This window comes from Chelon labrosus, assembly GCF_963514085.1.
Source record: "Chelon labrosus genome assembly, chromosome: 5".
NCBI lineage: Eukaryota > Metazoa > Chordata > Actinopteri > Mugiliformes > Mugilidae > Chelon > Chelon labrosus.
The window spans coordinates 6,817,038-6,844,791 of NC_140341.1; the positions used below are offsets into that span (position 1 = coordinate 6,817,038).

At 42.0% G+C, this 27,754-nt stretch overlaps 1 protein-coding gene across 1 annotated transcript; it reads left to right on the forward strand.

Moving 5' to 3' along the window:
- The first annotated feature begins 45 nt into the window (after window positions 1-45).
- cryl1 (crystallin, lambda 1) lies at window positions 46-27,082 on the forward strand. Its single transcript, XM_084544036.1, has 9 exons — window positions 46-185; window positions 1,005-1,112; window positions 3,892-4,018; window positions 6,323-6,484; window positions 7,709-7,804; window positions 8,435-8,533; window positions 18,228-18,336; window positions 25,286-25,392; window positions 26,358-27,082. The coding sequence occupies exons 1-9, from the start codon at window positions 145-147 to the stop codon at window positions 26,460-26,462; spliced, it is 954 nt and encodes a 317-aa protein (XP_084400162.1). The 5' UTR covers window positions 46-144; the 3' UTR covers window positions 26,463-27,082.
- The last annotated feature ends 672 nt before the right edge of the window (window positions 27,083-27,754 follow it).

A 27,754-nucleotide genomic window follows, 5' to 3' on the forward strand; every position in this document is an offset into this window, starting at 1 on the left:
GTAGGTATACCACTTATTTCGCGTTCTTTGGTCCTTCCAGGTTGCCGTACCGCCCTGTCAGCGTGACTCTTGGGGGGGGCGGCGCGATAGTTTTGATAGAAATACTTGAAGTTCACACATGAGCTGTAAACAAAACGTCTAAAAATGAGCTCTACTGACATGAAGACCATCACTGTGATCGGCAGGTGAGCAAAAAATCATGCTCTCACTGTTCTAAACCTCGCTTCTTGTCTGTTATGCTAGCTCTCACCTGTGTTTTACTGAAGCTGTTATGAAAGCTGCTGTTGTTGTTGTTTAACATACGTAAACTTGCACATACATTTAGTTTACATTGTGAAGTTTCATGCTTCATGTTGCAGCATGTGCAGCATAAACTGGAATAATCTGAATGCATGCTTAGATTACTTGCATGTCACACACTTTCTGGCCTCTGGTGTTTAATCTTTGCAGCCAGACTTTTCAGTAATATGTTATTATTATAATCCTGCTTCTTCTTATAGACACAATTCGACGCGATTAGGAAGCATTAATCCGTTGTATTCGTCGTTTGACCCTGTTTTGTGTAGGTTTACATTTTAACTCACTTCCTTGCTCCCTCACCGTTATTTCCATGCACTCAGCTGAAATTGGCTGCCCTCTCAAGTGACCTCTTTTAAACCTGAAAAGCAAACACTAAACTTTGCATGCTCTTTATAATAGACTCGACAATGTAATGTGCATAATATACTGCAAAAATTTCGCAATTTAGATAAAGCAGCAGCCACACATGCAGTGGGCTCGTGTGCAACTGTTGTAAGTTGTAAAGGAAGTCAAGAAAACCTGGGTTCAGCAACTTTGAACAATAGACAAGCAGACAGTGAAAGCTTTATTCCTCTTTAAGTGTCATTTTATAGCACACTACAAAGTCCTGCATGACGCAAGAGATTCATTGTGTAGCCATAATCGTTGTTCAGAGTTTTAGCTTGTTTGATGTGTGTGTGTGTGTTTTTATATTGCTGTTTTAGTGGACTGATCGGCCGCTCCTGGGCGATGGTGTTTGTCAGTGGAGGCTACACGGTGAAGATCTTTGACAACCAACCAGGACAGTCTGCTAACGCCATCACAGAGATCGAGTGAGTCCTGCTGCATCATGTAACTGTTGTTATAGTGTAATATTTCACACCATGTTGTCCTATTCTTTCCCGAGCGCCCAACTTAAAACGTCTGGTTCCCCAGTGCGTTATTGTAGAGGTTCTTGGTGTTTTCCATTCCACGCTGATCAGCTACAACATTAAAATCACCAACCTGTGATATCGTGTTATTCTGGGAAACCTGGGTCCAGGCCTTTATGAGATACGTACCACCGTCTGAACACCCAGACTGAAACAGCATCCTGGTGCCACGTGTTCCCCCAGATAAGCGACACACATTCACAAAACCGTCCATACGATGCTGAAGACAACATCCATGGCTGATGCTCACGCGCCCACGGTGGGTGCTTTTAGCAGCGTGGTCGCCCTGACTGATCTGTTTGCTGCTTCTAATACATCAACCTTGAGAGAAAGATGTTTACTTGCTGACGAATATATCCCATCCACTAACAGGTGGCATGATAACGAGAATATCAGTGTTATTCACTTGCCCAGTGACTATGGGCGACATATATCAGATAGTCCTGCATGTTTCTGTGCGGTCTCAAAACTGTTATTATGTTATTACAACTTTCTATTCAACATGCAGTGTTTTTTGCACCCTTCACAATTTTCTACATTCCTGCATAAAAATGACTCAAACATCAGCGCACACATCTGTGCAGTTAATTTATTTATTCAAGAAAATGAATCATTTGTACATATCTGTGAGTTGTAAGCGCGCCTGCCTTTGGTTTTAGTTTCTGAGTTTAACTTGGTAGGATTTAAATGTGGTGCAGCCCACGTTATAATTTCAGATTCAGATTCAGAAAACTTTATTTGTCCCCAGAGGACAATTTAAGGCACGAGTGAGCAGCGTAACGTGCATAAAGTACAGACATTTTAAGGAGCAAAAAACAAAACAAAAATAGAACAGAATTTGATCCTAATCGTCTTAATAGCCGCAGTCTTTTCCAGAATTTTAAGTACATGCAGCCGTCTGTGCCCTCATGAGTCACACGGGATGTGTCAAAAACATAACCGATGACAGAGGAGAGACACATGTGAACACCGCATGATCAGCTTTGTTCCTCACAACAAGAAGACATAAATTAACACATGTCACGGCCCAGTCATCGCTTGTTAAACATTACTGTGGAATGACAAAGAGCTTTTGACGAGAGCTGCTGCTGCCAAACACTGTCAGAGAATAACTTGTGTAAAGATATTCCTTGCAGCCTTTATGTTTTAACACATTCAACAAATCCAAAATATATATTATCATCTCATTAATTTAAGTTTATTTTCCCCCGTTTACACTGCAAAAAATTAAGACCTTTGTAGACTCACTTGTTTCACTTGACTTAAGTATTCTTACTAGTCACAATAAGAAAGCACAGGTGCATTAACAAGGTTTAACATCCATTAAAGAAGAACCTGCCTTAAGTTAATGCAGCCACCATTAATGTTTGTTCCTCCCCTGATATTACAAGTAATGAAAAAAAAAAAAAATCTATTGTATGAACAGTAGAGGGTGTCATTGTATTGGTCGTTGAGTTTCCCATTGTGTGATTTCTCGCTGAACAAGCTCGACTCTTCCCTGTCGTCCCCTAAACCCCGTTTCCATAATTTATTTTACATCAGTTTATTTTGACGAATGAACTCAGGTATGCCATTCACACATCTGAAGCGGCATCTTTTGTATAACTGCATAGCTGTGTATAATTAGTCTTTACAATGCTATATAGCTGATCTGATTGTCCTGATATTTGTGGTTTAATGTTGGCAAACTTTGAAAAACGACAGCATCCGAAATAGTCTAAAATGTAAATGTGAAGCCGTCCTCCTTTTGCTGCTATATATGAAGACTTTGACCAGCTGTCTTTGCTTAATATGTAGTCAAAATACATGGCTAGAGGAGAGGAATATGTGATAATACTTTCTTTTTAATTGATCTGTCAGGTAGATTCTCAGGGATTTGTGACTGCACAGATGTTATCTTAAGAATCTTTACATTCCTTCAAACGTTTTGTGTTGCTCACTTCAAGAAATCTGGAATATTTTTATTGGAGACTAGAGCTACGGCGTCTATGAGAACTAGCTGTAATACAGACTGAGTTTATTCCACCTTTTCGACTAATTAAAGACAACATGGACCATACAGTATTAACAGAACTTTACATTTATAGTGCCTAATAAAATCCTGATTCCTCTATATGAGCCAAAAAGGTTCTGTTAAATGTGAGTAAGCAAAGGTGTGGCAGTATCCTGTGAGGTTATCATTGCCTGCGTTTGCATGACGTCAGAGTCGTTCAACTGAACTGTGTGCTCATTGCAAATTAGCTTAAAAATGCAAACCTGTATCTCCTGTCCTGGATAGACCTACCCCCTAGCATAAATCATTACATGGGTGAACACCTTCCCACAGATAATAATCTTGGCTGGTTTCCTTAAATCAAATCCCTCAGATGAACCAAAGTATCTGATACATTATCAGGTTAACTACACAAAAAGATGGAAATTACTAATGAAACGGGAGAAGAGCAACCTTTTCCTGTTGTATCGGGAGTAGCCCACAGTTTCCTGGAAAAACCAACCCGACAGTTTTCCCCCATTCTCATAATTTAGGCAATGCTTCTACTGAAGAAATCACATTTGCTGCTTTTATAATCTAGTAATGCCTCTTTATTACATGAGTTGTGTTGCATGGTTTATAGGACAGCGTGTTAGAAAGAGTCTTTGTGTGAGAGTTAACTGCATCTCCCGCTCTGTGTCGGCTCAGGAAGCAGCTGAAGGAGCTGGAGGAAGCCCACATGCTGCGAGGGAAGCTAACGGCCACACAGCAGCTCGGACTTCTCAGCAGCTACGATGACCTGGCTCAGGCACTAGAGGGAGCCTTCTTTGTCCAGGTGAAACTAGCTTATCACACTAAACTCACAAATAGGCTGATCTCACTTTGAACAGGACAAACTATATGTATCCCAGATACACCGATCAGCCACAACATTATGACCGCTGACAGGAGACGTAAATAACATCGATAATCTTGTGACAATTCAGTGTTCTGCTGGGAAACTTTTGGACCTGGCATTCATTCATGTGGATGTTACTTAGACATGTAGCACCCACCTAGACCAGACCAGACACCCCCACTCCATAGCAATGACACTCCTTGATGGCAGCAGCCATCCCCAGCAGGATGCAGCCACAAAAACGCTTTAGGAACAACTAAAAAAAACATGAAGAACAGCACAAGGTGTTGACCTGGCCTCCAGATTCACTAGATCCCAAACTGATCAAGTATCTGTGGGATGATCCACAGAGGCCCCTCCCCTCAAAGGCCCCCACTAACAACATTTATGTTGCCAGACACCACAGGACACCCTCAGAAGGCCCATGTCCATTCTCTGATGAGTCACAACTGTTTTGGAGGCACAAGGGAGACCTAGATGATATGAGGAAGGTGGTCATAATGTTATGCCTGATCGATGTAGTTATCACAGAGCAGCACAGTAGTCTCAGTGCAGTATGTCCTGGCTCTTTAATGACACAGATTATGGGGGGATTTATTGTGTCAGCCACAATAAATAGATAATTAGCTGATGGCGCTAACAGCCTAGAAACTCCATAGAAGGGTATTTGCTAATGATTAATTTGGGTCAATAGAAAGGATTTCAATCAGAAGGATGTGGAGTAATGCATGTTATTTGTGGTACAATGCTGCTGTTTACTATGGCATAAATAAAGGATTATCTTATTTTGTCTTATATGTTTTTGTATTTTATTTGGTTCTGTGGGTTTAGTTGTGTCACGCAGTAAAATGCATCTCTCTAAGGACAGTTTGTGTCACCTAACATTGCTTTCTCAAACTACGGGAAACAAGCAAACCTAACAAGCTTGTGTGTAAAAGGAATTTCTAGAGACGCTGTCAGGTGTCATGCATAGTTTTAGGAGTTGCCTCTCTCTTTAAACAAAAGGTTAAAGGATGTTGTTATGACAAGTGCTAGTCCCACTAATGAAAGAACTACATGACATTTTAATGCCAAATCACTCACTTTGTCTTTGTTACTCTAAGAAGACAAACACTAAGTCAACAGTGGGCATGCTGCTTATCTTTACTCGGCCTCTGACACTCAAAATAAAAAACTAAAGTGGATTTTTTTTAAGGCAGATATGTGCCTGCCACCTTGAACCTGTCAAAGATAAAACAGTACAAAGAGAGATGGGTAGGGCGGCAAAAAAAAAAAAAAAAAAATCAATACTCTGTACTGGGTTCACTCTAACAAAGAACACTTGTGTACATTTCTCTTCAAGTTTCCTCCTGCTATTGATCGGGGGGGGTTCTAGAGGAACTATACAAGCGGAGGTTGTCTTAGTCAAATTAGTTATAGATTAATAACTTGTACAGTGACTAATGTGAATCTATTTTAGCCTACTAGTCTCAGGAACATGATCATTAGACAGTATCACCCCTCACAATCCTCCCTTCTGCCACCATGTGTCGAGACAGCTGTTTTTTTCCTCAATACAGTTTTAAAAAAGTCAAATAATTCATTAAATTGCTTAAATATCAACAAAACAATCATAAAAAATATAAAATAAACAGATTTCATGTGATTTTCTAACCACATCTCACACCCTCGCTCGTATGGTATGCTTGCTCAGCCTGTTATTGCAGTTCCACACGCGTACAACACCATTTTGAGAGTATATTGCCGCCGTTGCTTTTGACAGCCGCTCCTTTCCACAACTCTCGTGTCCAAAAAACACACAACCTTGACTGGTGGAATCCAGTTTAAAACACTATACGGCCTTCAACATGTTTGAGTTTGAAGCCAGCGTGGCACACACTAGGAAACAGAATATTACCTGTTTGTTTATTACATTGCTGATGATAAAAATCTTATCTGTGCCATGATCTCTTGTCACAGAAAGATATAAATATGTCAAGATAATCTCATAATATAAGTCTTTATTTATGGCTGTCATGTTTCATTCCCACTGTGATGATTTACTGATTCTGAAGTGTCCTGAAAGACAAGGGACAAAGGAACATTTTGAAAAATAGGAGCAGGGTCATTCTCTTCTGTTTGTTACAAAGGCTTTGGATAGAAATATTATGTACTCACTGTGTTACAGAAAACACTGGTACATTTCTTGCAGTGACCTTGTGTGTGTTTGTGTGTGTGTGTTGTATCCCATGCCTTTTCCAGGAGTGTGTATTCGAGCAGCTGGAGGTCAAGCAGAGCGTCTTTCAGAACATAGAGCATCTTGTGGGGAAAGACGTCATCCTGAGCAGCTCCACCTCCTGCCTGGTGCCGAGCAACGTCTTCTCTAAAGTGCAGAACAGGAGTCGCTGCCTTGTCTCCCATCCGGTCAGTGCTGGTACAGAACCTGCTGTTAGCAAGTGGAGTAAAGAGATTTCAAGTCTGCAAGCTACCCTCACCTAAAACTGGCTTTGCTTGCTGTGAAAGTTAATTAGATTCCCTCCAAAAATGCAGATGTGCATCTCTTATGTTTTGAAATATAATGAAGTTGTCGAACGATCTAGCTGCAAACTTAAGAAATGCCCTTTGGAAATTGTATTGGTTTTGTGATTTAAATTTCTAAATCTCATGGTATATCCAGAAAACAATTCAACAGGACTTTATGACATTTTACTACTTAACAAAGTGACTTTTTCCGTTCTAAATGACTGGTGGGGAGTTTATCTTAATATTAGAAACATACACCGATCAGGCATAACATTATGACCACCTTCCTAATATTGTGTAGGTCTCCCTTGTGCCTCCAAAACAATTGTGACTCATAAGAGAATGGACATGGGCCTTCTGAGGGTGTCCTGTGGTGTCTGGTAACAGGATGTTGTTAGTGGGGGACCTTTGGGTCCTATGGGTTAAGGGGAGGGGCCTCTGTGGATCATCCCACAGATACTTGATCAGTTTGAGATCTAGTAAATTTGGAGGCCAGGTCAACACCTTGTGCTGTTCTTCATGTTTTTTTTTTATAGTTGTTCCTAAAGCGTTTTTGTGCCTGCATCCTGCTGGGGATGGCTGCTGAACATCAAGGAGTGTCATTGCTATGTGGTGGGGGTGTCTGGTCTGGTCTAGGTAGGTGATACATGTCTAAGTAACATCAACAAGAATAAATGCCAGGTCAAAACGTTTCCCAGCAGAACACAGAATTGTCACAAGATGGTCAGTGTTATTTACTTCTCCTGCCAGTGGTTTTAATGTTGTGGCTGATCGGTGTATAAGGGTGGTAACTCTCATGACTAGAGTCTATTAACAACCCGATGCTCACCTATAGTTGGAGGAATTCTTCCTCCAGCTATAGGTTAAACCTGTAAATAGAGAGTAAATTACAGGTTTAGAACAATGAATCAGTCGACAGTGACATTATTAAACCTGTTCTAAAGATTCTCAGCAGCACCATCACCAAATTCGATGCAACAGCCGTAAAACAACTTATCACAATGCAACAATGCTGCACCCATTTTCCAACGAGTTTTAAGTGGCCCTCATTGAATATGAATGCCTACCTGAGCGATTGCGACTGAAACACAGATCCAGGTGTATGATGTGTCTTGTGCCTTTCAGGTAAACCCACCCTACTACGTCAAACTGGTGGAGCTGGTACCTCACCCAGAGACTGCAGCAGCTGTTATGGACACCACCCATGCCCTGATGACCAAGGTGAAGAGCTGAGATTACACACCTTCCTCAAAAGCTATTAGAAAAGAAATGTAAAACTTAGCATCGTTTGAAAGGAGGCCAGGAATAATCTGATTTGGATCCATGACAGTGTTGGCGATTCCTTTCTACAAAACGTGCGTGGTGTTATATGAGTTGCACTCTGTTGTTAAAAGTGATGGTTCACGGCCACTTTCAGCAACAGACTCTCAAGTCTGGAGTGGTAGTGTGTCACCATCCCTTGTAAAGCTGGTTCATCAAGAGACAGCAAATTCTTCGATAGATGACATAACGTATTTCAAGCATGTCTTAGCGTGTGAAATTCCATAATGAACCTTGATAATGGTTCACGGCCACTTTCAGCAACAGACTCTCAAGTCTGGAGTGGTAGTGTGTCACCGTCCCTTGTAAAACTGGTTCATCAAGAGACAACAAATTCTTCGATAGATGACATAACGTATTTCAAGCATGTCTTAGCGTGTGAAATTCCATAATGAACCTTGATAAATGGCTTTCTGGTAGCTCGTCCTGCCAACTGCTACTAAAGTTCACAGAGGAGCAATTAAAGCACAACTTGATTCAGTTCTTCAGTATTGTCTTTTAGGAGCTGTTGACTTATTTCTCTTCATTCAGGTTGGCCAGGCGCCTGTCCTTCTGAAAAAGGAGATTGACGGTTTTGCCCTCAACAGAGTCCAGGCGGCCATTATCGCAGAGTCATGGAGGCTGGTCCAGGTCAGTGTCTGCGTGATTCCTGGATGGAGTTTTGTTGCTGACGTGCCAGTGTGTTGGCAGTGGTTATATCTTGCACAAGTCTGCAATTTGACACACCTAAAACTATTATCTCATGTGTCTCTTTGCCTCTACAACCATTGTTTTTCCTTGTGGACATTGTATTCGTAAGACATCAACGTCACAGCGGGGTGGAGGTTATTAATTATCTTGTCAGATAACAGCTAAGCTCCCAGTTTGGCTTATTTCCACCTTCTGCATGAGAATAGATGCAGTTTTACAACCAACCAATCAATCAGTCCATCCATCCATCCATTTGTGTTCATTTTCGTCGGGTGATAACGCAACTTTTTGGCGTTTAGTGTGCTTTTGTTCTTACAGAAGTCATCGATTTCTAAAAAAACACAGAAAAATATTATCTCACGCATCCCCTCTTTGCGTCTACCACGATTGTTTTTCTTTCTTTCAGTTATGTGACATTAACGTCACGTCAAGATAGAGGTTTAAATGATTATAGCAGACAATACTTTTGCTTCGAGTTTGGCTCATTTCCACCTTCTACACGCGACCGGAAAGATGCTGTATTAAGGTAGAGATTAAAACAATCGAACGACCCTCCAACTGACCAATGCATCCATCCATCCACCCATCCTATTGTCTTGATCTTCAGAAGTAGATAAGGCAACTTTTGGGCGTGTAGTCCGCCTTCATTTGCATTTTTAAGCATGTGCAGCGCCTTCCTTCTTACAAAGTCTACCTACCCACCAACCCACCTGCCTACCTTTCTAGATCTTCCGCAGCGACTTACTCGATTTTTAGGAGTGTTGTCTTTCAGTCCTCCACTTCAGCAGTTTTAATTTTTTTTTTTTACAACAAACAACAATTTTCTTAACTTGCAAAAATGTTTCATATTGAATACAAATTTTTTGTCTCTCGCAATTGACCCTGTGTTTATAAACAAGGTCTCATGGCGGCCATAATGATGAATTGTCGTTTAGTTCTACTGTAACTCTAAACATCTGGTGTTCCTTCAGCGTGTCTGTAGGTTTAGTCCTAGGTCCTCATACCGTTAAGCACATAAGATTGTGTGTGTACATATTTGTTTTAACTTTTGACAAAGAGCGTCTCAGTCTCATTGAGTTGTTTTTTTTTGTGACTGAGTGGCGCTGCTGATGGCTGCTGTAATAGAGACAGAAAAGAGGAAGCCCCTTGTCAGCTCACTTCTGCTATAATCTCCATGGTCTCCTTCCAAAAAGCAACACAATGAGAGAAAATGAGCTTTAGCCCCTGATGACAGGCGCCATTAAGTGATCACTCAGGGGAGAAATGTTAGAACGGTAATGAGGACGATGAACATAACGACAGCTACAGAACTTTGCTGGAACGTTGACTTGAGTCGAGTACAGTGTTACCAGGCTTCGCAGCTGTTTTGATACTGGCTTCACATACAGTAACACGGTGTACTCCAAACGACCTTCTCAGATATTTTTGGAGAATATCTCTCAATTTTGACAACGAATCTTTTATAATTGTACTTTGTTTCAGTTTTGATCCTCTGCTCCCTCTAGGCCTGCTTATTAAACATCTACATCTCAGTAGAATCTTTGCGCTGTTCTCACTGGTTTGAAGTAGAGGAGTAAAGATCATGTCACCATGCTTCTGTATCATCTGATGTATCATCTGATGACTCATGGCTCATGCGGCCAAAGCTGGTTTAAAGGGTGATGATATCTGGGTAACAGATCACAGATATCTTGCCTAAGACTCGCCGCACTCCATGCGTTGGTCATTGTTAGGAGCCCTAAACGCAAGGACTGAGTTGAAGTTGAGAGACAACGCGTACAACAGTTGTTAATGGCCAGAATTATACAGATTCAAAAGGAAACCAGCATGTTTTTACTACCAAAATCTTTACAGATATGCAGAGATTAACATACATGAAACCCGATTAAACAAGAACTACACAGTCCTGACAAAAGAGCTTAGCAGAGTTATTTGAATATAAAACTCTTGATAAGTGATATGATCAGTTTAATATCATGCTTTTTGGAGTTTTAAATGCTAAGCAGCAATTATTTCACCTTAAAGTTATTTGTATTTGATGCAGTAGAAGACATTGATGATGAGGATACTCAGCGATACTGTACAGACTTAATGGAAATTCAGTTTTCAAAAATAATCTCTAGAAGTGTAATATTTGTATTTATCCTTGATTTATTGTATGTACTATGATACTTTGTTCTTACTTCCCGCATTAATTACGCCATAGAAATTAATGTTAAATTTTTAATTCATCTCTACAAAATGATGAACCTCTTCTTTGCTCGAGGTCATGTGACATCTGTCAGGATGTTTCCTGTAGTAAATATACCATAGGCTGATAATTTGAATGTTGCTGCAAAAAGGAATGTGTACAAACAGTCGGAACAGGCTGATCCACTGCATTAGAGTTTTACTGCAGACTTTTGCATCTCAGGTATCATGAGCATTCCCCAAGGTTAATTACCGAGTCAATTGTAGTGTTATTAATGTCAAGGCATCCTCAGACAGTGGTTCCCAAACTTTTCTGCTCTAAGACTAAATGACGGATACTAACCCTTATTATGTATTTGCTCAGTAACCTGTGTGACTGGTGTCTGCGTGACATTTGTACTTTATGTAAATTACGTATGAACACAGACAGTTAATGATTTTTCTCTTGTTTTGTTTGTCACAATTAATGCATGAGTCAGAATCAGAATCAGCTTTATTGGCCAAGTGTGTGTGCACATGCATACATGACAACTTTTGCTCTCTTGTACAAAAACACACAGAACTTAAATAAGTGTAAAAAAATTAATCTGTACACAAAAAATAAAAAAATTGAAAAATAAAGGATAAGCGCAGATACATACAATGGTCCAAGAGTTTGTACAGTGAGTATATACAATTAATGCAGAGTTATTGTTGTTGTTCATGTGAATGGTCTCACAGAGAGAGAATTCATCAGAGTGACAGCCCGGGGGAAGAAACCGTCTTTGGGGCAGGTGGTGTTGGCGTACAGTGCTCTGTAACGCCGGCCTGAGGGGAGGAGTCTAAACAGATTGTGTCGGGGGTGTGAGGGGTCTGAGATTTTACCGGCCCGCTTCCTGACCCTGGGCCGGTACAGATCCTGGATGGAGGGAAGGTCAGTACTGATGATCTTCTCTGCAGACCTGATTGTCCTCTGCTGTCTGTCCAAACCAGACCGTGATGGACGTGGTCAGGACAGACTGGACTATTGCAGTGTAGAAAATGATCAGCAGCTCCTGAGGCAGGTTGAACTTCCTGAGCTGACGCAGAAAGAACAACCTCTGCTGGGCCTTCTTCCGTGCACTGTCTATGTGGGGGGTCCACTCCAGGTCCTGTGAGATTGCGGACCCTAGGAACCTGAATGAGTCTAGTGCAGGGACTGTCCTGTTGAGGATTATGAGAAGATCGGTTGGTGGGGTGCTCTTAGTGAAGTCCACTGTGATCTCCACAGTTTTGAGCAGGTTTAGCTCCAGGTGGTTCTGACTGAGCAAAACACTGAAGTGAAGCAAGTGCAATCCAATACAACGACCCTACAATAAAATTTAAAAAGGTATTTGTGTGGATAGATGTTGAAAGACATACTGTATCTAAAGAACTACTGCATGGATTTCTGTGACAACATTCCTTTGCGGATTAATTCTACTTTGACTTTTCCTGCGGCTGAAGTTTAAATTTTGTTTCTAGTTCCTGCTTCACATTCAACAAGGGCGACTGAAACGAGTCATACAAATGTATGAGTTTGTATCTCTGAACCTCCTCCGTTAACCTTTCCTCGATGTGTTCCATCTTTATTGATCCAAAACAATAAATTCAAAAATTGCGTAGATGGAGAAGCAGACGGAAATACTAAAGCGGAAACACACTACTACCAAGCAGACCAATCACAGCTCTTGCGGCCTACATCGCCGTGACGTGTTTCTGGGGAGGTGCACGTCAGGCTACAGAGTTAGGGTCAGCATATACTCTGCGCTGTCGCCCTAGCTTCTTGATGCAGAAGTCTAAACTGCCTATCACTGGGGCACTTAAAGGGGAACTACTGTTTGTTACAACCTGGACCTTATTTCTGGCATAAATATGGTCGTTCACTCACCCATATAACTTTATTGTAATTTGTATTCCTTCTGGAGATATTTAGATCTGCGTATATCCATATAGTGGGAGTGAATGGGGCACCGAAACGCAGCCTCTAAATCACGCATTATCTGCCCGTGAAACTCGTTTATTTCACCAGTATTTTGTTTTGATACGCTAGTGCTATTCCCCATTGAGTCCGGAGTTAGCTGTTATCATGTCTTCTGACCTGGATGATGTCATCTCTGAGTGTCGCACGCACCCGCGACGGTCGGCTTGTTTACCTGTAATTTGCTACTGCTAGTTTTTTGCAACATAGCTAAATATTTTTCAGATTCTGAGGTTGTGGACAAACCATAGCAGTACCGAATTACAGGTAAACGAGCCAATTTCTCTTTGCAGGCTTTTCTTAGTTTTTCACAAGTAATATTTCTTTTGTGGAAGTGAAAGAATGTGCTTTTTGCAAACAGTGGGACTCAAAAATTTTTTATCGAGCTTTTGTAAAGATACTCTAAAGTATAAATCAACAGTCTTTGTGAGTTTACTTGCTACAAGTGCTACTTGATTTGTCACAGTTAGGACATTTTAAGAAGTCCTTGAGCAACAATGCATTCTTTTGTTTCGAGAGTAGCTCCTTAGATCACCATCACCAGTCATGTGAAAACACTTGTTTGTTCAGTCACTCTCGAGCCAGAAAAAACAGCAACAGCAGTAAAAATCTCATTTTTGAAAATCAAAGTGTGCAGTCATACGTCAAGGAAATGCATGCGAGATGACTCAGCTGCAACGAAACATCCATGCATCCACTGTGTGATATTTGTGATTTCATACAAGCCTGTGAAAACTCAGAGTCCCTGCCTACACGCTATTCTTTATTGTGCGGGGATCACTACCTTGTGAGGCTCCTGCTGGGGGGGGGATTAACCCTGAGGACACCCTTAGATCCTAGCTGACAGAAATGCCACATTACTGTTAAAGTGTCAGCCCAGAGGGAGCTCCAGCTGAGTGTGTCTGTTCACAAGGAACAGGGAAGTAGAAAAGAAATACAAGGTACTTACACACACGTTCTATATGTGTGTATATGCAAATTAACATAACATCTATTGTGGGTTTCTTAGAACTGGGTCTGCCAAGAAATGGTTGGGGTTAAATAAAGACATCTTTTTAAATGTTTGCTGCCAGAAGCAAACAGAACAAGAATCACTGCTTCTGTCAGTCAAGTCAACCACAAAATCTGCTCCACATCTCTATACGTCAACTGTTCATAGTGTTTATCAAACCAGCACGAAAGGTTGAAGTTCAATTAATTTTAATTACATACCATTAAATACCATTTATAGGCTTTCATCTGTTTTCTTTGATCCATCTGACATCCTCATTTGGAACTGCTGGGACTCATTTTTCACAACATTTAGAATAATAAACAATACATTTTGCTAAGAACAAGTGTTCAGAAGTGACCAACATTTTTAAAAATCAAAATACACTCCGTCTCAGCTCAGAGAATCCAAAACACCTGTGAAAACATTTCTCAACTATCACACGTCTATGAGTCATTTTAGTGTAAATCAAATGAACGACAGGGATGTGCACCTTCCTTTCAGCATACATACCAGCACACATCCTCATCCTCTTCACCATCAAGGAAATGATGCCTTGATGGTAAGAAAAAAAAAACCTTTATTAGTCCCGCAATGGGGAAATTGCATTTTACAACAGCTTACAGAAAAGGCGGAATAAAAAATAACAAGAGCAAAAAGAGTAGCTTATAGAAGATAAATAATGAAATAGAACAAGATAAAAATATTGCACGGATTGAATTGTAAAATATTGCATAGACTGGTGTCAAACTGCTGTTTTGGAGTTTTTACACCTTGTGGTGTAATACTATTGCACATATAATGTTCATTGTGGAGCCTGACAGCAGCAGGAAGGAAAGACTTTCTGTATCTTTCCTTCACACATCGAGGGTGAAGCAGTCTGTCACTGAAGGTGCTCCTCAGTCCTGTCACAATGCAGGGGGTGGGACTCATTGTTCAGCATGGAGGACACTTTTGCCAGGACTCTCCTGTCACCCAACTCCCTCACTGAGTCCAAAGGACAGCCCAGGACAGAGCTGGACTTCCTGATGATCTGATCCTGCTTCTTCCTCTCCCTCTCTGTGATGCTACTGTTCCAGCAGACCACTCCGTACAGGATGGCTGATGCCACTACAGAGTCAAAGAAGGTCTTCAGGAGTGTCCCTTTCACTCCAAAAGACCTCAGTCGCCTCAGAAGGTAGAGCCTACTCTGTCCCTTCCTGTAGAGTGCATCAGTGTGGTGAGTCCAGTCCAGTTTGGTGTTGAGGTGAACATCCAGGTACTTATAAGAGCCCACTTGCTCAATGTCCATTCCCTGGATGTTCACTGGTGAGGGGAGGGCAGAACGGCGTCTGCGAAAATCCACCACCATCTCCTTGGTTTTCCCCGCGTTGATCAGGAGGTGGTTTCGTTGACACCATTCCACAAAGTTCCCCGTCAGTCCTCTGTACTCTGCGTCGTCATCATCTCTGATGAGGCCAACAATCGCAGAGTCGTCAGAGAACTTCAGCAGTACACAGCTGTCGGTGTTGTGTCTGAAGTCTGCTGTGTGGGGGGGTGAAAAGAAAGGGGGCCAGGACAGTCCCCTGGGGGGCACCCGTGCTACTGGTGAGCAGGTCAGATACACAGTTCCTGTTTCTCACAAACTGTGGTCGGTCTGTGAGGTAGTCCAGGATCCATGCAGACGGCTGGTGGTCCACACCCATCCTCTCCAGTTTGTCCCTCAGAATCACTGGCTAGATGGTGTTGAACGCACTGGAGAAATCAACGGCTTGTGCCATTTAGTTTTTCCATTTCAAATCCCCGCTTACTGTGCACACTGGGTCCACCCTAGTTACACCCTTACAGCAGTAAATCTCATTGTGTGGTTGAAAATAACCAAACACATCTGATATTTAAGGGTTTAATCCTTATGTTATGGTTTATATATATATACATGATGCGGGTTAGCTAAATTTAAAAAAGTTTTTTTCCTTGTAAGAAAGAAAAAAACTTTTTTTTTTACAGCTGATCAACTGATAAATCCTGAAAACTGGTCAATCTCAGCCTTGAGAGCCCTTCCTATAATTCTAGAGAATAGCTACGGTGTCTCTCAGCCTAAATATGTCCCCTAAGACTGATTTTTTTTTTATCGCCAGCAAGGGGTTTCTATTTTTATCTCACGCTTGGAGATAGAGATAAGCTGTGAATCTCCATTGCTGCTAGAGCCAAGGGCAGGGGAACTGATGAACCGGTTGACCTGGGCTTTATCCCACTCTTCCCCTACACAACACTTTAGATATGAGGTGGTGGGATACCCCGAATACTCTGATAATCACCTCTTTCTTAAGACAACTACTTATTTTGACATTGAGCTTTAGAAGAGAGTCTTTATTTCCCGTATGCTAATAATAAATTAATATATTTGTGTTGCGTTTGTTTTTTTTTTATAACAAACCGTATTCCTATTAGCCTGATCATGAACATGCAGCAGATTGAGGATGAAGGAGTGGCAGCTTGATTATGAAAACTGACAGTAGTCACACTTCTCTTAAGAAAGAAGCGACATCATTAATATTCTGAGAAACCCATCACCCCCCTTGTCTAAATCGTCTTTTAAATCCTCCAGTTTCACCCCCGCAAGACACGAACAGTGCATCCAAACTATTCTAACTGTATGCACATTAAAACTACATATACATAGGGGGGTATTTGCACAACCGTCTTTCCCAAAATCCAAAAATCAAGTCTAAAACAAAGGTAACTGGACTTGTTTGAGTTTTCTTGAAGACATTTCATCACTCACCCAGGTGGCTTTTTCAGTTCTAAATGACTGGTGGGGAGTTTTGGTTTTTATTTGGACATATGTTGGTGGTACACACCCTAAACTACCATGACTGGGGTCTGTTTTTCCACAATTAGTGGTGTTGGAACAACCCATTAATGGCCAGAAACCCAAGCAGAGAATTGGGGTTAAACCTTGGGGGCTCTGACGTTAAGGCTGCTTTGTACATACCTGATATTGGGTGTCTTGGTCCATCTCGCCTGTTCAGAGACGGGTTTCCAGTCTCTCTACTCTGTGACATTCAGACATTCACTGGATGCAGCTTCTCAGATGTGAGGATTTGTCCCTTTTTCACAGTTTTATTGTATTATCTTAAATATTAAAATGTTAAAATGTAATATATTTAGGCTGTTGGTCACACAAAACAACAAGTTAAATGATGCTACCATGAGTTCTTGGGAATAATTTTGAGTATTTTGGACAATTAAGGAAGTATAAAGGAAACAACCTTTGATTAAACCCCATGTAATAGATTGTCAACCTGGCTGTCAGTCTATTTACAATATAAGAATCTTTTATTTTGTGTTATATTGTTGTACACTTGGTGCTATATCAAAGACAATGGTGAACGCTGCGCTGTAATTGCTTCTGGCTTCTATAAAACTTTGTATTACTGTTCCATGTGGGTATATTAGCCAGCAAGTAAGCATTTCGTCTTCAACGTTGATGTGTTAGAAGCAGCAAAAATGGGTAAATGGGAGGATTTGAGTTACTTTAACCACAAACAAATATTGATGGCTTGGTGACTGGATCAGAACATCTACAAAACTGCAGGTCTTGTGAGGTGTTACTCGTCTGCAGTGGTCAGCACCTATAGAAAGTGGTCCAAGGAAGGAAACGAGGCGAAAAGGCAAGAGGATAATCCCCGGCCAAGGCTCTGCTAGTTCTGCTAGTCATAATGTTATGGTGTACCTGTGCATAGGACCATGTTACACATCTAATGGCACAAAATATTCACTCAGGTCAGCACACATAACTTGCTGCTGTTGTCTGATATAAGGCCTTACTCCAGTGGGCGCTGAGCATCAAGGCCTGTTGTCTTGGAGTGGCCTTGTGGTCCTTCTTAAACAACCAGGACCCCTCCTTCACCCCTTCAAACTCACGCAGAAAAATGGTCCTTGAGTCGAGGCCAGCGCTGGAAAGCAGAGCGGCTGAGAAAGCAGCTTACTGCCCCCAGTGATTACAGTGGAGAAAAGACCCCACCCACCACCCGGCTCCGCTCAGATAACAGGCTCGTTGTTGGACGCTGGACCCAAACAAAGACGACCCTGTCCCTCTCCTCTTGCTCACCCTACTCTCTGTGTCTGTACCTGAGCTTTGATTTCCTCCACAGTCAGCCAGCAGGTATCTTCTGAACCACAGATACGGGAACCGCTCTCCTTCCGTCCGTCCGTCCCTCCGCTGTCCGTCCTCCCTGTACATAATGCGAGGACACAGAATTGGCTGATTACGGAAACTTTATATGGCTGGGGAAGTCTAATGGGATCAAAGGGAATTCGCTTGGTCCAAAACACTAGGGGTGAAAAAGCCATGACTTTGTTGAACTGCCAGGAAAAAAAATATGTCCTTACATCCTCAGGCTTAAATCGCTGCTAAACACTAATTAGATTAACATCCAGTGAAATGAGTTTGTAACTGTTTTATTTATTTTTTTCCTGTCTCACTCCATCAGGACGGCATTATCTCAGTGAGAGACATCGACCTGGTGATGTCAGAGGGACTAGGAATGCGCTACGCCTTCATAGGTCCCATGGAAACAATGCACCTCAATGCACCTGAAGGTAATCCTCCCTGTGTGGACTTACAGAACGTCACCTCCCAGCATACCTTTAAACACTCTTCTTTTGAGCAATCTTCACTTTATCTGAGGAACTAAAGGAAAGGAGATGCAACAGTAGTCTTGGGATGGCTCGTGTGGACGTGGTTAAAGAGTTAAAGGGCTCAGTCAAATATTTAAGTGTAAGAGATTATACTTATAAAGACTTGTAAATGTGCAGTATATTCACTGATATGTCTTTCAGAGTAAGATTTGCATTTAATAAGCTTATAGGTGCCCCCATCCTAAACTGAAATGAAAATTCACTTGAAATGGTTGATTTGGATTTCATAGTGTTTCAACTGATACAAAGAAAAAAATACCTCTGCACACAATCGAATCATCCTCCAACAGCCTCTCAGAGCAACATTCATTCATCTTCTGTAACCGCTTGTAATGTGAAAGGTCGCGGGGGGGCTGGCGCCTATCCCAGCTGTCATCGGGCGAGAGGCGGGGTACACCCTGGACAGGTAGCCACTCTATGGGAGTCTAGGGAGAGAGAGACAGACAACCATTCACATTCACAACTACGGGCCAGTTTAGAATCATCAGTGAACCTAACGAGCATGACTTTGGACGGTGGGAGGAAGCTGGAGTACCTGGAGAGAACCCACGCAGACACAGGGAGAACATGCAGACTCCACACATAAAGGCACTAGTCGGTCCATGGATTAGAACCCGGAACCTGGTGAGGCATCAGTGCTAGCCTACATGCCACTGTGCCACCCCTCAGAGCAACAAATTATGTTAAATTATTTCACTGTCAATATCTTTTGCAACCATCCCTTAGTTATGCTGCTATAGGCCGAGGCTGCTGGGGGACGATGCACCAAACACATGTCCTCCTTCTTTCTTCTCTCTCCTCTCTCGCATCCTCCACTTTCTTTTCTCTGGCACAGAGCTCTTGCCCTTTAATTTCCTATCTACTACTAGTCATGAAATTCTGTGCTATTACTATATAGAATGTTTACTGCTGTGTGTCCCTCCCTGTACCCGGCTGGCCTTAGGCAGATGGGTCCCTCCATATGAGCTGTGTTCTGCTCAAGGTTTCTTCCTGTTAAAAGGGAGTTTTTCCTGCCACCGCCGCCTTCAGGCTTGCTCTGGGGGTTTCAGGCCGGGTTTTTGTAAAGCGTCTTGAGACGATTTGTATTGTTATTGACGCTATATAAATAAAATTTAATTGAAAATTGAATTGAATTGAACTGACGCAATGGTAGAATCCAAGATGACGTGTGTGACTACGTCGCCGCGTAGTCATTTCCTCCCTAAACTTTTGTGGGCAGGGGAACTTCAAGCTAGCTTCAAAGCTATGACCAGTCCAAGTACTTTAGACTCACACGCGACAATAAACTCAGCTTTGATCGTCATATTAACAAGTGATTGTTCAACTTGTTTCCACCTGTTGCTTCGACATGCTCTCTGACACGGAACTCATCCGTATCGGCAACAGTTGCGCCAGGGTAACACGCCCGCTTCACACCCAATTTGTGAGCGCCCAGTTGTAAGTTCATTACATCATTACAGTAGCGCAAGACATTACATAATCCATGTAATCGCTGCTTCGCTGTCCTGCCCTCTGGGTGCAGGTGCAGCATCCACAGGCACAAAAGAGCTCGCTTTGGGATTAGCCTGGCAGCTACATGTTTTGATTACACGTTGACACCTGTCTGTCTCATCTGTCTGTAACTGTTGTGTGTTGTACCCTGTGTGTCCTGGTCTGTCAGTTCTCAGTGGGGACATGTATGGGCGTAACTGCCTGTACCGCTGTGTTTGTCTGCTTTTTCATTATTTAGGGGGCAAAATGAAAAATTACCCAAATTGAGGAAAAGAAAGTACTTGAAATGGACTGAAAATAATAGTTAAGTACTGCATAATCTCTCATTCATTTAATTCTCTTCAGTTTTAATAAAGTAGTGTCAGTGCTTTAACTAGAGACGCCTAGAATAAGCGATGGTGGCAAGAAACCTTGAGTAGCTCATCTGCTTGAGGACAGAAGGGAGAAGGCATGCGATATGGGAGATTAATATTGTATAAAAACAATAGATAGAGCGTTTAAAGTGCCCATTGTACTGTAGAAAAGCATAGCGGGTATACAGTGTGCTCACAGAGTTGCTGTTATAAGAATAAACAGGAGCAAAAAGGCATAAAACTATGTCGGTGACAATAGTAGATCTATCATAGGTGAGTTAAGTGGTGTATTGTATGAATATATGAGGATTATTCATGACATGTAGGTAGGAACGGATAACTTGGATGAAATGTTGGTGTGAGAAACATTTTATAGCAATTACAGCTGTCCAGTCTCAACCTACAAATAGTTTTATGTCTGTGTTTATATAGTAGAAAAGTAAAGCCGCTAACAAACCGCTAATAAACGTGACTGAATTCTTACAGAGGAACATCACACATGTACTGCTCCATACTGTGGCATTCCTGTGTGTGCGTCAGAAAAGAGAGAGCGAGAGTGAAACCTCAGGGAGATGGAGAATATCAAAGGGGAGTGTGAAACCCAGACAGTAACCCTGGCTGTGTACACACCCCACACACACACACACACACACACACACACACACACACACACACACACAGACAGAAAGTACACTTTGGCTGAACAAAGCTCTCTTTTGATGGGAAGCGATGAATGCACTCCCTCACACCAGTAATCCAAACCTCACAGAGCCCACATCGCGGCCTTCGAACCAGGTGCCAACTCTACCTGTAGTTACAGTACTGAACCTTTTAGCTGATGTTTTTTTTTTTTTTATCTGCTCAGGAAGCAGTAGTATGATCATGTTCTCAAACTATCGCTAAGACCTGCTTCTGTTTGTGACTTCCAGTCCTTAAATCATTCCAATCAGATACCGGAGCACTCAGGCTCTCTGTCTCTGCCTTTCTACTCCACCTGAATGACTTGGCTTTTCTAAAACCACGTACTCGTACAGGAGAACATTATCCTTTAAAGGAATAATGCACTAAAAAAAAAAAAAAAAAACCTCAGGGGAGACTCTGCGGCTTCACGTTATCAGCTGAGACTCACAACAGCTACAGTGGATTCAAACGGTGACGCAGTTCAACGACTAAAACGCATACAAACACTTCTCCGACTATCGGCTGGCCGTGCAAAAGCTGTTGCAGTAGAAGAAAGCGGCTAAATGTTTAAGCGTTAAGAAGATACAGAGTTTCCGTGGACATTTTTGACACTTTTTTGCAAACTGACCTTTAGACACAGTTAAAGCTGTTAACTCTAAACTAATTAAAGCTGCTCAACGAGAAAGACGCAAGTGTCATGTCCTTTCATAACTCCCCTGAGGTTGCACAGTCACGTAGTTGGACCATACCTTTAAAAGTTAGACCAGATTAGGCAAGATCATTCCTTTACACCTCATATCAGATGAGTGATTTTGATCCTCCTAAGCAAACTGATGTTGAGTTAAGAAAAATCTGTCAGAGATGCAACCTCTACCATTCCACTCACTCTTAACCTTTAGTCACTTATCCTCGTCATTGTCGTGGAACATAAGGCTGCGACTATCTGCTTCCATTTGGTCCCACAACAGGTTTGCCGTCTTCAGTTCTGAGGTCACAGTTCTCCGCCAGGTACTTTTTGGCCTCCCCTTGTTTCCACTTTCCAGATGGGGTCCATCTCAGGGCTACTTTGGGAATCCAGTCTTGGTCCTTTCAGAGGACATGTCCGAGCCATCTGAGCCGTCGATGTTTTAATTTCTAGCACCACACAGCGACAGTTTGTCTTTTGGTACAGGTCTTCATTGGAGATCTTTTCTGGTCAAAAAAAAATTTTTCCAGAGACACCATTGTGGAATGCGTTGATCCTTCTCATGTCACCCTCAAGCACTCGCCGGCATTCCCAGCCAGGACTGACTTAACTAAACTAAACTGACTGGTTGGATCTCCAGATGGTCTGAAGGCTTGCAAATGTACTTTTGCAGTAAACATAAAGGTGTTGTAGTTCCTCTTGTGGAAGCCTGAGCCACCTACTGCAGAACTGTGAGTACTGGTTCCAGTGTTGCTGGATTTGATCTTTAAAGAAGGCAAAAAATAATCTAATGGCTTGAATTAACACTTGGATCTTCCTCCCACACCAACCTGCTTGGTTGAAGGTAGATTCTTACCTTGCCACACTGTGCTGTCATACATGTATAGTGTGCCCCAGCACTAAGTTTCATCCAAACAATCAAAACCAAAACCAGCAAGAGGCAATCTCAAGGGCCGAAAGACCAAGCTTCAAAAACTGTAGTTCCCCAAGTGGCCACTTGAGGCTGGCTGCAAAAATCGAGTCGACTCCAAGAGACCTCTATGTTAAAATGTCCAACTTTACAGCAAATACACAAGTTTTGTTCTCTATAGCTAATCTCTCTGTTCATGCATGACAGCTGTGTGTGTGCAAATTCTTCTAAAACTCATCTGTTTAAATTACATCAAGGCCTAAAGTAATGTATAATTAAGGTTGGTAACTCTCTGACTCAGCTCAACTCGTGTTCCACCTCTTCAAACCTGTCAGACACTGACAAGAGCTGCTCAGTGTTTCTGTTAAAAGTCCTCGTCCTGTGGGGTTTCACAGGCTCTTGAGATAATTGTGATTTTCATTGGTGCTATACAAATAAATTGGAATATAATTAAAATTGTTCTGAAACTGAACTTGCGGTAAAGTTGTGCCACAAGTAACGCAGACGAAGCAGCATCTGTGCCCTGAACAGTAGCTGTATCATCAGCTGTGTGGAGATATTTAAGATCAAAAGAGCTGAAAGTGATTTATGCAATACAAGTGTTTCAAGAGATGACACTAGAAACTTCAATATCTCCATTATAGTCATGCAAAAGCATCCAGACAAATGTGTTATTACCAAGTTATTTGTTTAAGAGAGGGGAAAGTGTTACTGAGCCGCCCCGACTTTAAAATCAGGTGTTGAACTTCATTTGAGTGTGACAGAACTATTTTTAAATGGAGCCCCTCTGACCTGCTTTAATTAAAGAGCTGGTGTGAAGTGGTTCGGCCGCATCGTTCTCCTTTTTTTTTTTTCTTCAGACTTTTCAAAGCTTCAAACGTCCTCGGCTGCTCTGTCTCTTATCACAGGAATGTCAACAAACCATAAGACCGTCCCTCTTTATGATACATTTTGAACAATCATTGTCATTTTTGCCTGTGTTGCCTCATATGTCGTTAGCCGGGTTGTAGTTTTAGATTTGGTCGCACGCTGAATGATGTTTAGATAAAGATCCTACAAGTAAGACACCAGGGTGATGCAGGATCACTGGACTTTTGATTTGACTTTTATTTACCGTGATAACGTGACGTTCAGACTGTTTTTTTACATTAAGTGAAATTCCATTCGCAGCTCGGAGCATAAAACAAACCTCGTGGTCGTAGCAGGAGGAGGAAAAACCAGAGTTCCCATTTAGTAATCTTTAACAGTTTGTTTGGGCTGCACATAAATCATTGATCAGACAAAATGTGCAGCCTACATCACAAATGGATCATTAAAGATTAATGAATGAGGACTAATCGCACTGAGAGTTAAACATAAAGTTAAATTAGGTGCTGACAGTTATTTATGGGACGTTTAACATTGTACTCTGAGCAAGGACGAGTTCACACTTCGGAGTGACTGACGGCTTGTTTTTATGACCCTTAAACCGTAAAGTTTTATCAATGAAAAGCTACTTGTGCACTTACCGAAAACATGTTCCTCACTGGGGGATAAATTAAAGAATTAATTTATCTTATCTTTTTAATGGCATTGAAGCTTCGGGATGTAACAGATGCATAATTATAATGATTTCCTCTGTAGTTGTATATATTTTAGTCGTTTTAGTTCTACAGATACACAGACTAGGGTGTTATGGGTCAACAGAGCTTCTATTCACAGAAAAACTACCACATTTAAAACATTTACTGTAACATATTGTATAGACCTGTGTCTGCTCAGCTTCATTGACATGTAGCCCAGGAAAGGCATGTTTTCGCTCCAGCCAAGTCAGACGTTACCTTCAGATGGAGCTGGTGAAGTCATGTTCACTAAGTAGTTGGAGCACCGCTGAGACTCCTAGAAGCCACCGAGGCTAACGGTTTAGCAAGCTAAAGACCAGGTAGCTTAAGTAGAAAATGCAAATGTATAATGAAAAGATGAGGCTATTGGGAATATCAATCAATTTCTCAGGCAAACTGCAAAATTACGACATGCACCGATCAGCCACAACATTTAAACCACAGACAGGAGAAGTGAATATCATCGACCATCTTGTGGCAGTTCAGTGTTCTGCTGGGAAACTTATTTGCCTGACATTTATGTGGATGTTACTTAGACATGTAGCACCCACCTAGACCAGTCCAGACCAGGCACCCTCACCCCATAGCAATGAGACTCCTTGATGGCAGCAGACATCCCCAGCAGGATGCAGCCACAAAAACGCTTTAGGAACAACTAAAAAAAAACATGAAGAACAGAACAAGGTGTTGACCTGGCCTCCAAATTCACTAGATCCCAAACTGATCACGTATCTGTGGGATGATCCATAGAGGACCCTCCCCTCAAAGGCCCACACTAACAACATCCTGTAGCCAGACACCACAGGACACCCTCAGAAGGTCCATGTCCATTCTCTGATGACTCACAACTGTTTTGGAGGCACAAGGGAGACCTAGACTATATTAGGAAGGTGGTCATAATGTTACGCCTGATTGATGTATAAACTTGCCATCCACGTCCACCAAAATAGAACAACCATTCTCACATGTTCACCAGCAGGGAATCACTAATAACCCCGAGTACAGCTTCTCAAACTGAAATATTCTGTCCTCTCTAAGAGCCGGCGACCTACTCTCACCGCTGTGGAGAATATTTTATGATGCACATGTGAACCAACTGCTGCAAGACTTGTGCTTTCTTCCCCGACAGGTTTGGAAGACTATATGAAGCGATATGGGGAGGGCATCAGGAGGGTGCTGACCTCCTTCGGGCCTGTTCCTGACTTCTTTGGTGAGGGATCTAAGAGCATCGTTAATGTAAGTATGGCGGCAGCGAAAGAGATCAACTGAGACCGTATTTAATCATCCAGGTTAATAAATCAAATTATTAATTGTCCTGATTTGCAACTCCTTCCCCACCGAAGAGAACGTTTGTTGATGGCGTCTTTAGTTCTGCATGACTGACAGTTCCTCCTCACCTCTGCGCCATATAGCAGTCTCATAAGCAGCCATTACTTAAGTCACATGTTATCAGAGGCTGTTAAAATGTTAGCCACAGAAGGTCGTCATGTGAGGACACACTGAGCTGGAGCAATAAATAGTTGAAGGTGAACTAGTTTGGAGGACAATAGCAGTCGATCTTGTTTGAGTTTGGTTTTTCTGCTTTGAAACCTCCTTCTGTGGTTATGGGTAGAGCTTTGAAGAGCAAACAAAATAAAATCCTGTCACATCAAGTTTTAGCCTTGAAAGGTTTAAATCCTTTTCTCCATTGCAGCAGAATCCGCTACTAAAGGTTGTTTATTGCGGTTTGTCTGTGAAGGTTCTCAGTCATCCAGGTCATGGTATATCCAACAAAGTTTCAAAAAAGGCAACTGGACTTGTAGAGTATTGTGAAGACATTTCACCACTCATCCAAGCAGCTTCTTCAGTTCTAAAAGACTGGAACATTTTTTTAGCGTTGCTCATCTGAAACTCACATGACCAGGGTCTGTTAACGACCAGATACTCATCTGTAAATGGAGGAAACTGTTTTCGGTCCCCAGTGAAAGACCCATTATCAGCCAGAGACTCCAGTCCGGAGGTGTGAACAGGGGGTGAAACCTGTTTGGGGACAGATGTTAAGACTGTGTGCTCCTACTAAAGACAAGTTATCCAGTGTGTGAATCAGGCGCACTGACAATGGGGGAAGTTGCACATCAGATGTAATATTGTGAGGACTAAAATACATTTTTAGAGGCGGTAATGATAGCTGTCTTTGCTCACGTATAGTTTTCCATCCACAGGAGATGTGTGAACTGATTCCCAGTGACCAGCAGCATCTGACGGCCAGGAAGGAGAGGAGAGACCAGCTCCTCATGCATCTGGCCAAGCTGAAGAAGGACCAATAGCATCTTCAAGAGAAGCCTCAAAAAAACAAAAACAAATCAAACTGTGACTTCTGACTGAGAACAGGAATCTTGACACATTTAATTTCAGTGTTATCAGAGATAATCTGATAGGGATAGGATTTAAGCAGACAACACATGTCATTTGATAGAAATTGCCTTTTATGGATGGTTCTACTACTGATAAATGAAGTCTGTGTATTTCAAGCATTACATGTCAAGCATTTTTCCTGAATCTACTGAATATTTTATCTCTTCATCTCGGTTACAATAGTGAAAAAACAGCCATCATGTTATCCAGCGCACATTAACCGTCTCCCGTGTAAACGAATTACATGTTTTGATTAATAAAAACAATGAAATCATGCGCTTATGTAATTGTTTTTACACCCACCCCAACACAAAGTGTGTCTTTATTATCTTAATCATAAAGGAACATTGAATTATGAAATGTACCACATATTTCTGGACTGAGCACTGGCGCGTTCCTGTCCGTTTGCTCCACCCCAAACAAATGGATGATGCGCGCCGCGTCAGATGGTTCCAGATAAGTTCCTGGATCCCAACGAAACAATGAATGGAGACGTGTCACGAGCTCGCCATGATACTTCTGCTCTGTCCGTGTGTGGCAGATTTCATTTCACAGCGATATCTGGACAGAGTCACTGTCATATGATCACAGTGTGAGGGTCACATGAAGCGTTGCACCTTTTACCACCAAATCTGAACAGTTTGCATGGTCTTAGGTTCTATAAATAAATACGTGTACAACAGGCCGTACAGAAGGAAGCAGCACGCATCTCAAATGTGACACGGCACGTGTTCCAGCAAGAGGACCATGGATTTCTATTAAGACTCCCATACAAACTGAAAGAGCTTGAGCACATAGTGTCTAGATGTGAAAGCTTGACTGAGACCAATCCACACAGACTGAAAGGTTCATAGCTCCCAGTTGGGTTCGGGAGGCAGAAACCCGCTCTACTTTTAAGGCCAGACTTAAGACTTTCCTTTTTGATAAAGTTTGTAGTTAGGATTGGTCTGAACCATCCCTTAGTTATGCTGCAATACACCTAGGCTGCTGGGGGACAGTGTACTGGGCACATGTCCTCTACTCTCTTCTCTCTTGCACCAAGCTCCTATCCTCTTAATTTCTTCTTACTGGCACCAAACTCCTGTCATCTAATTTCTTATCTTGCACCGAGCTCCTATCCTCTAATTTCTTTTCTCTTGCACCAAGCTCCTATCCTCTAATTTCTTTTCTCTTGCACCGAGCTCCTATCATTTAATTTATTTTC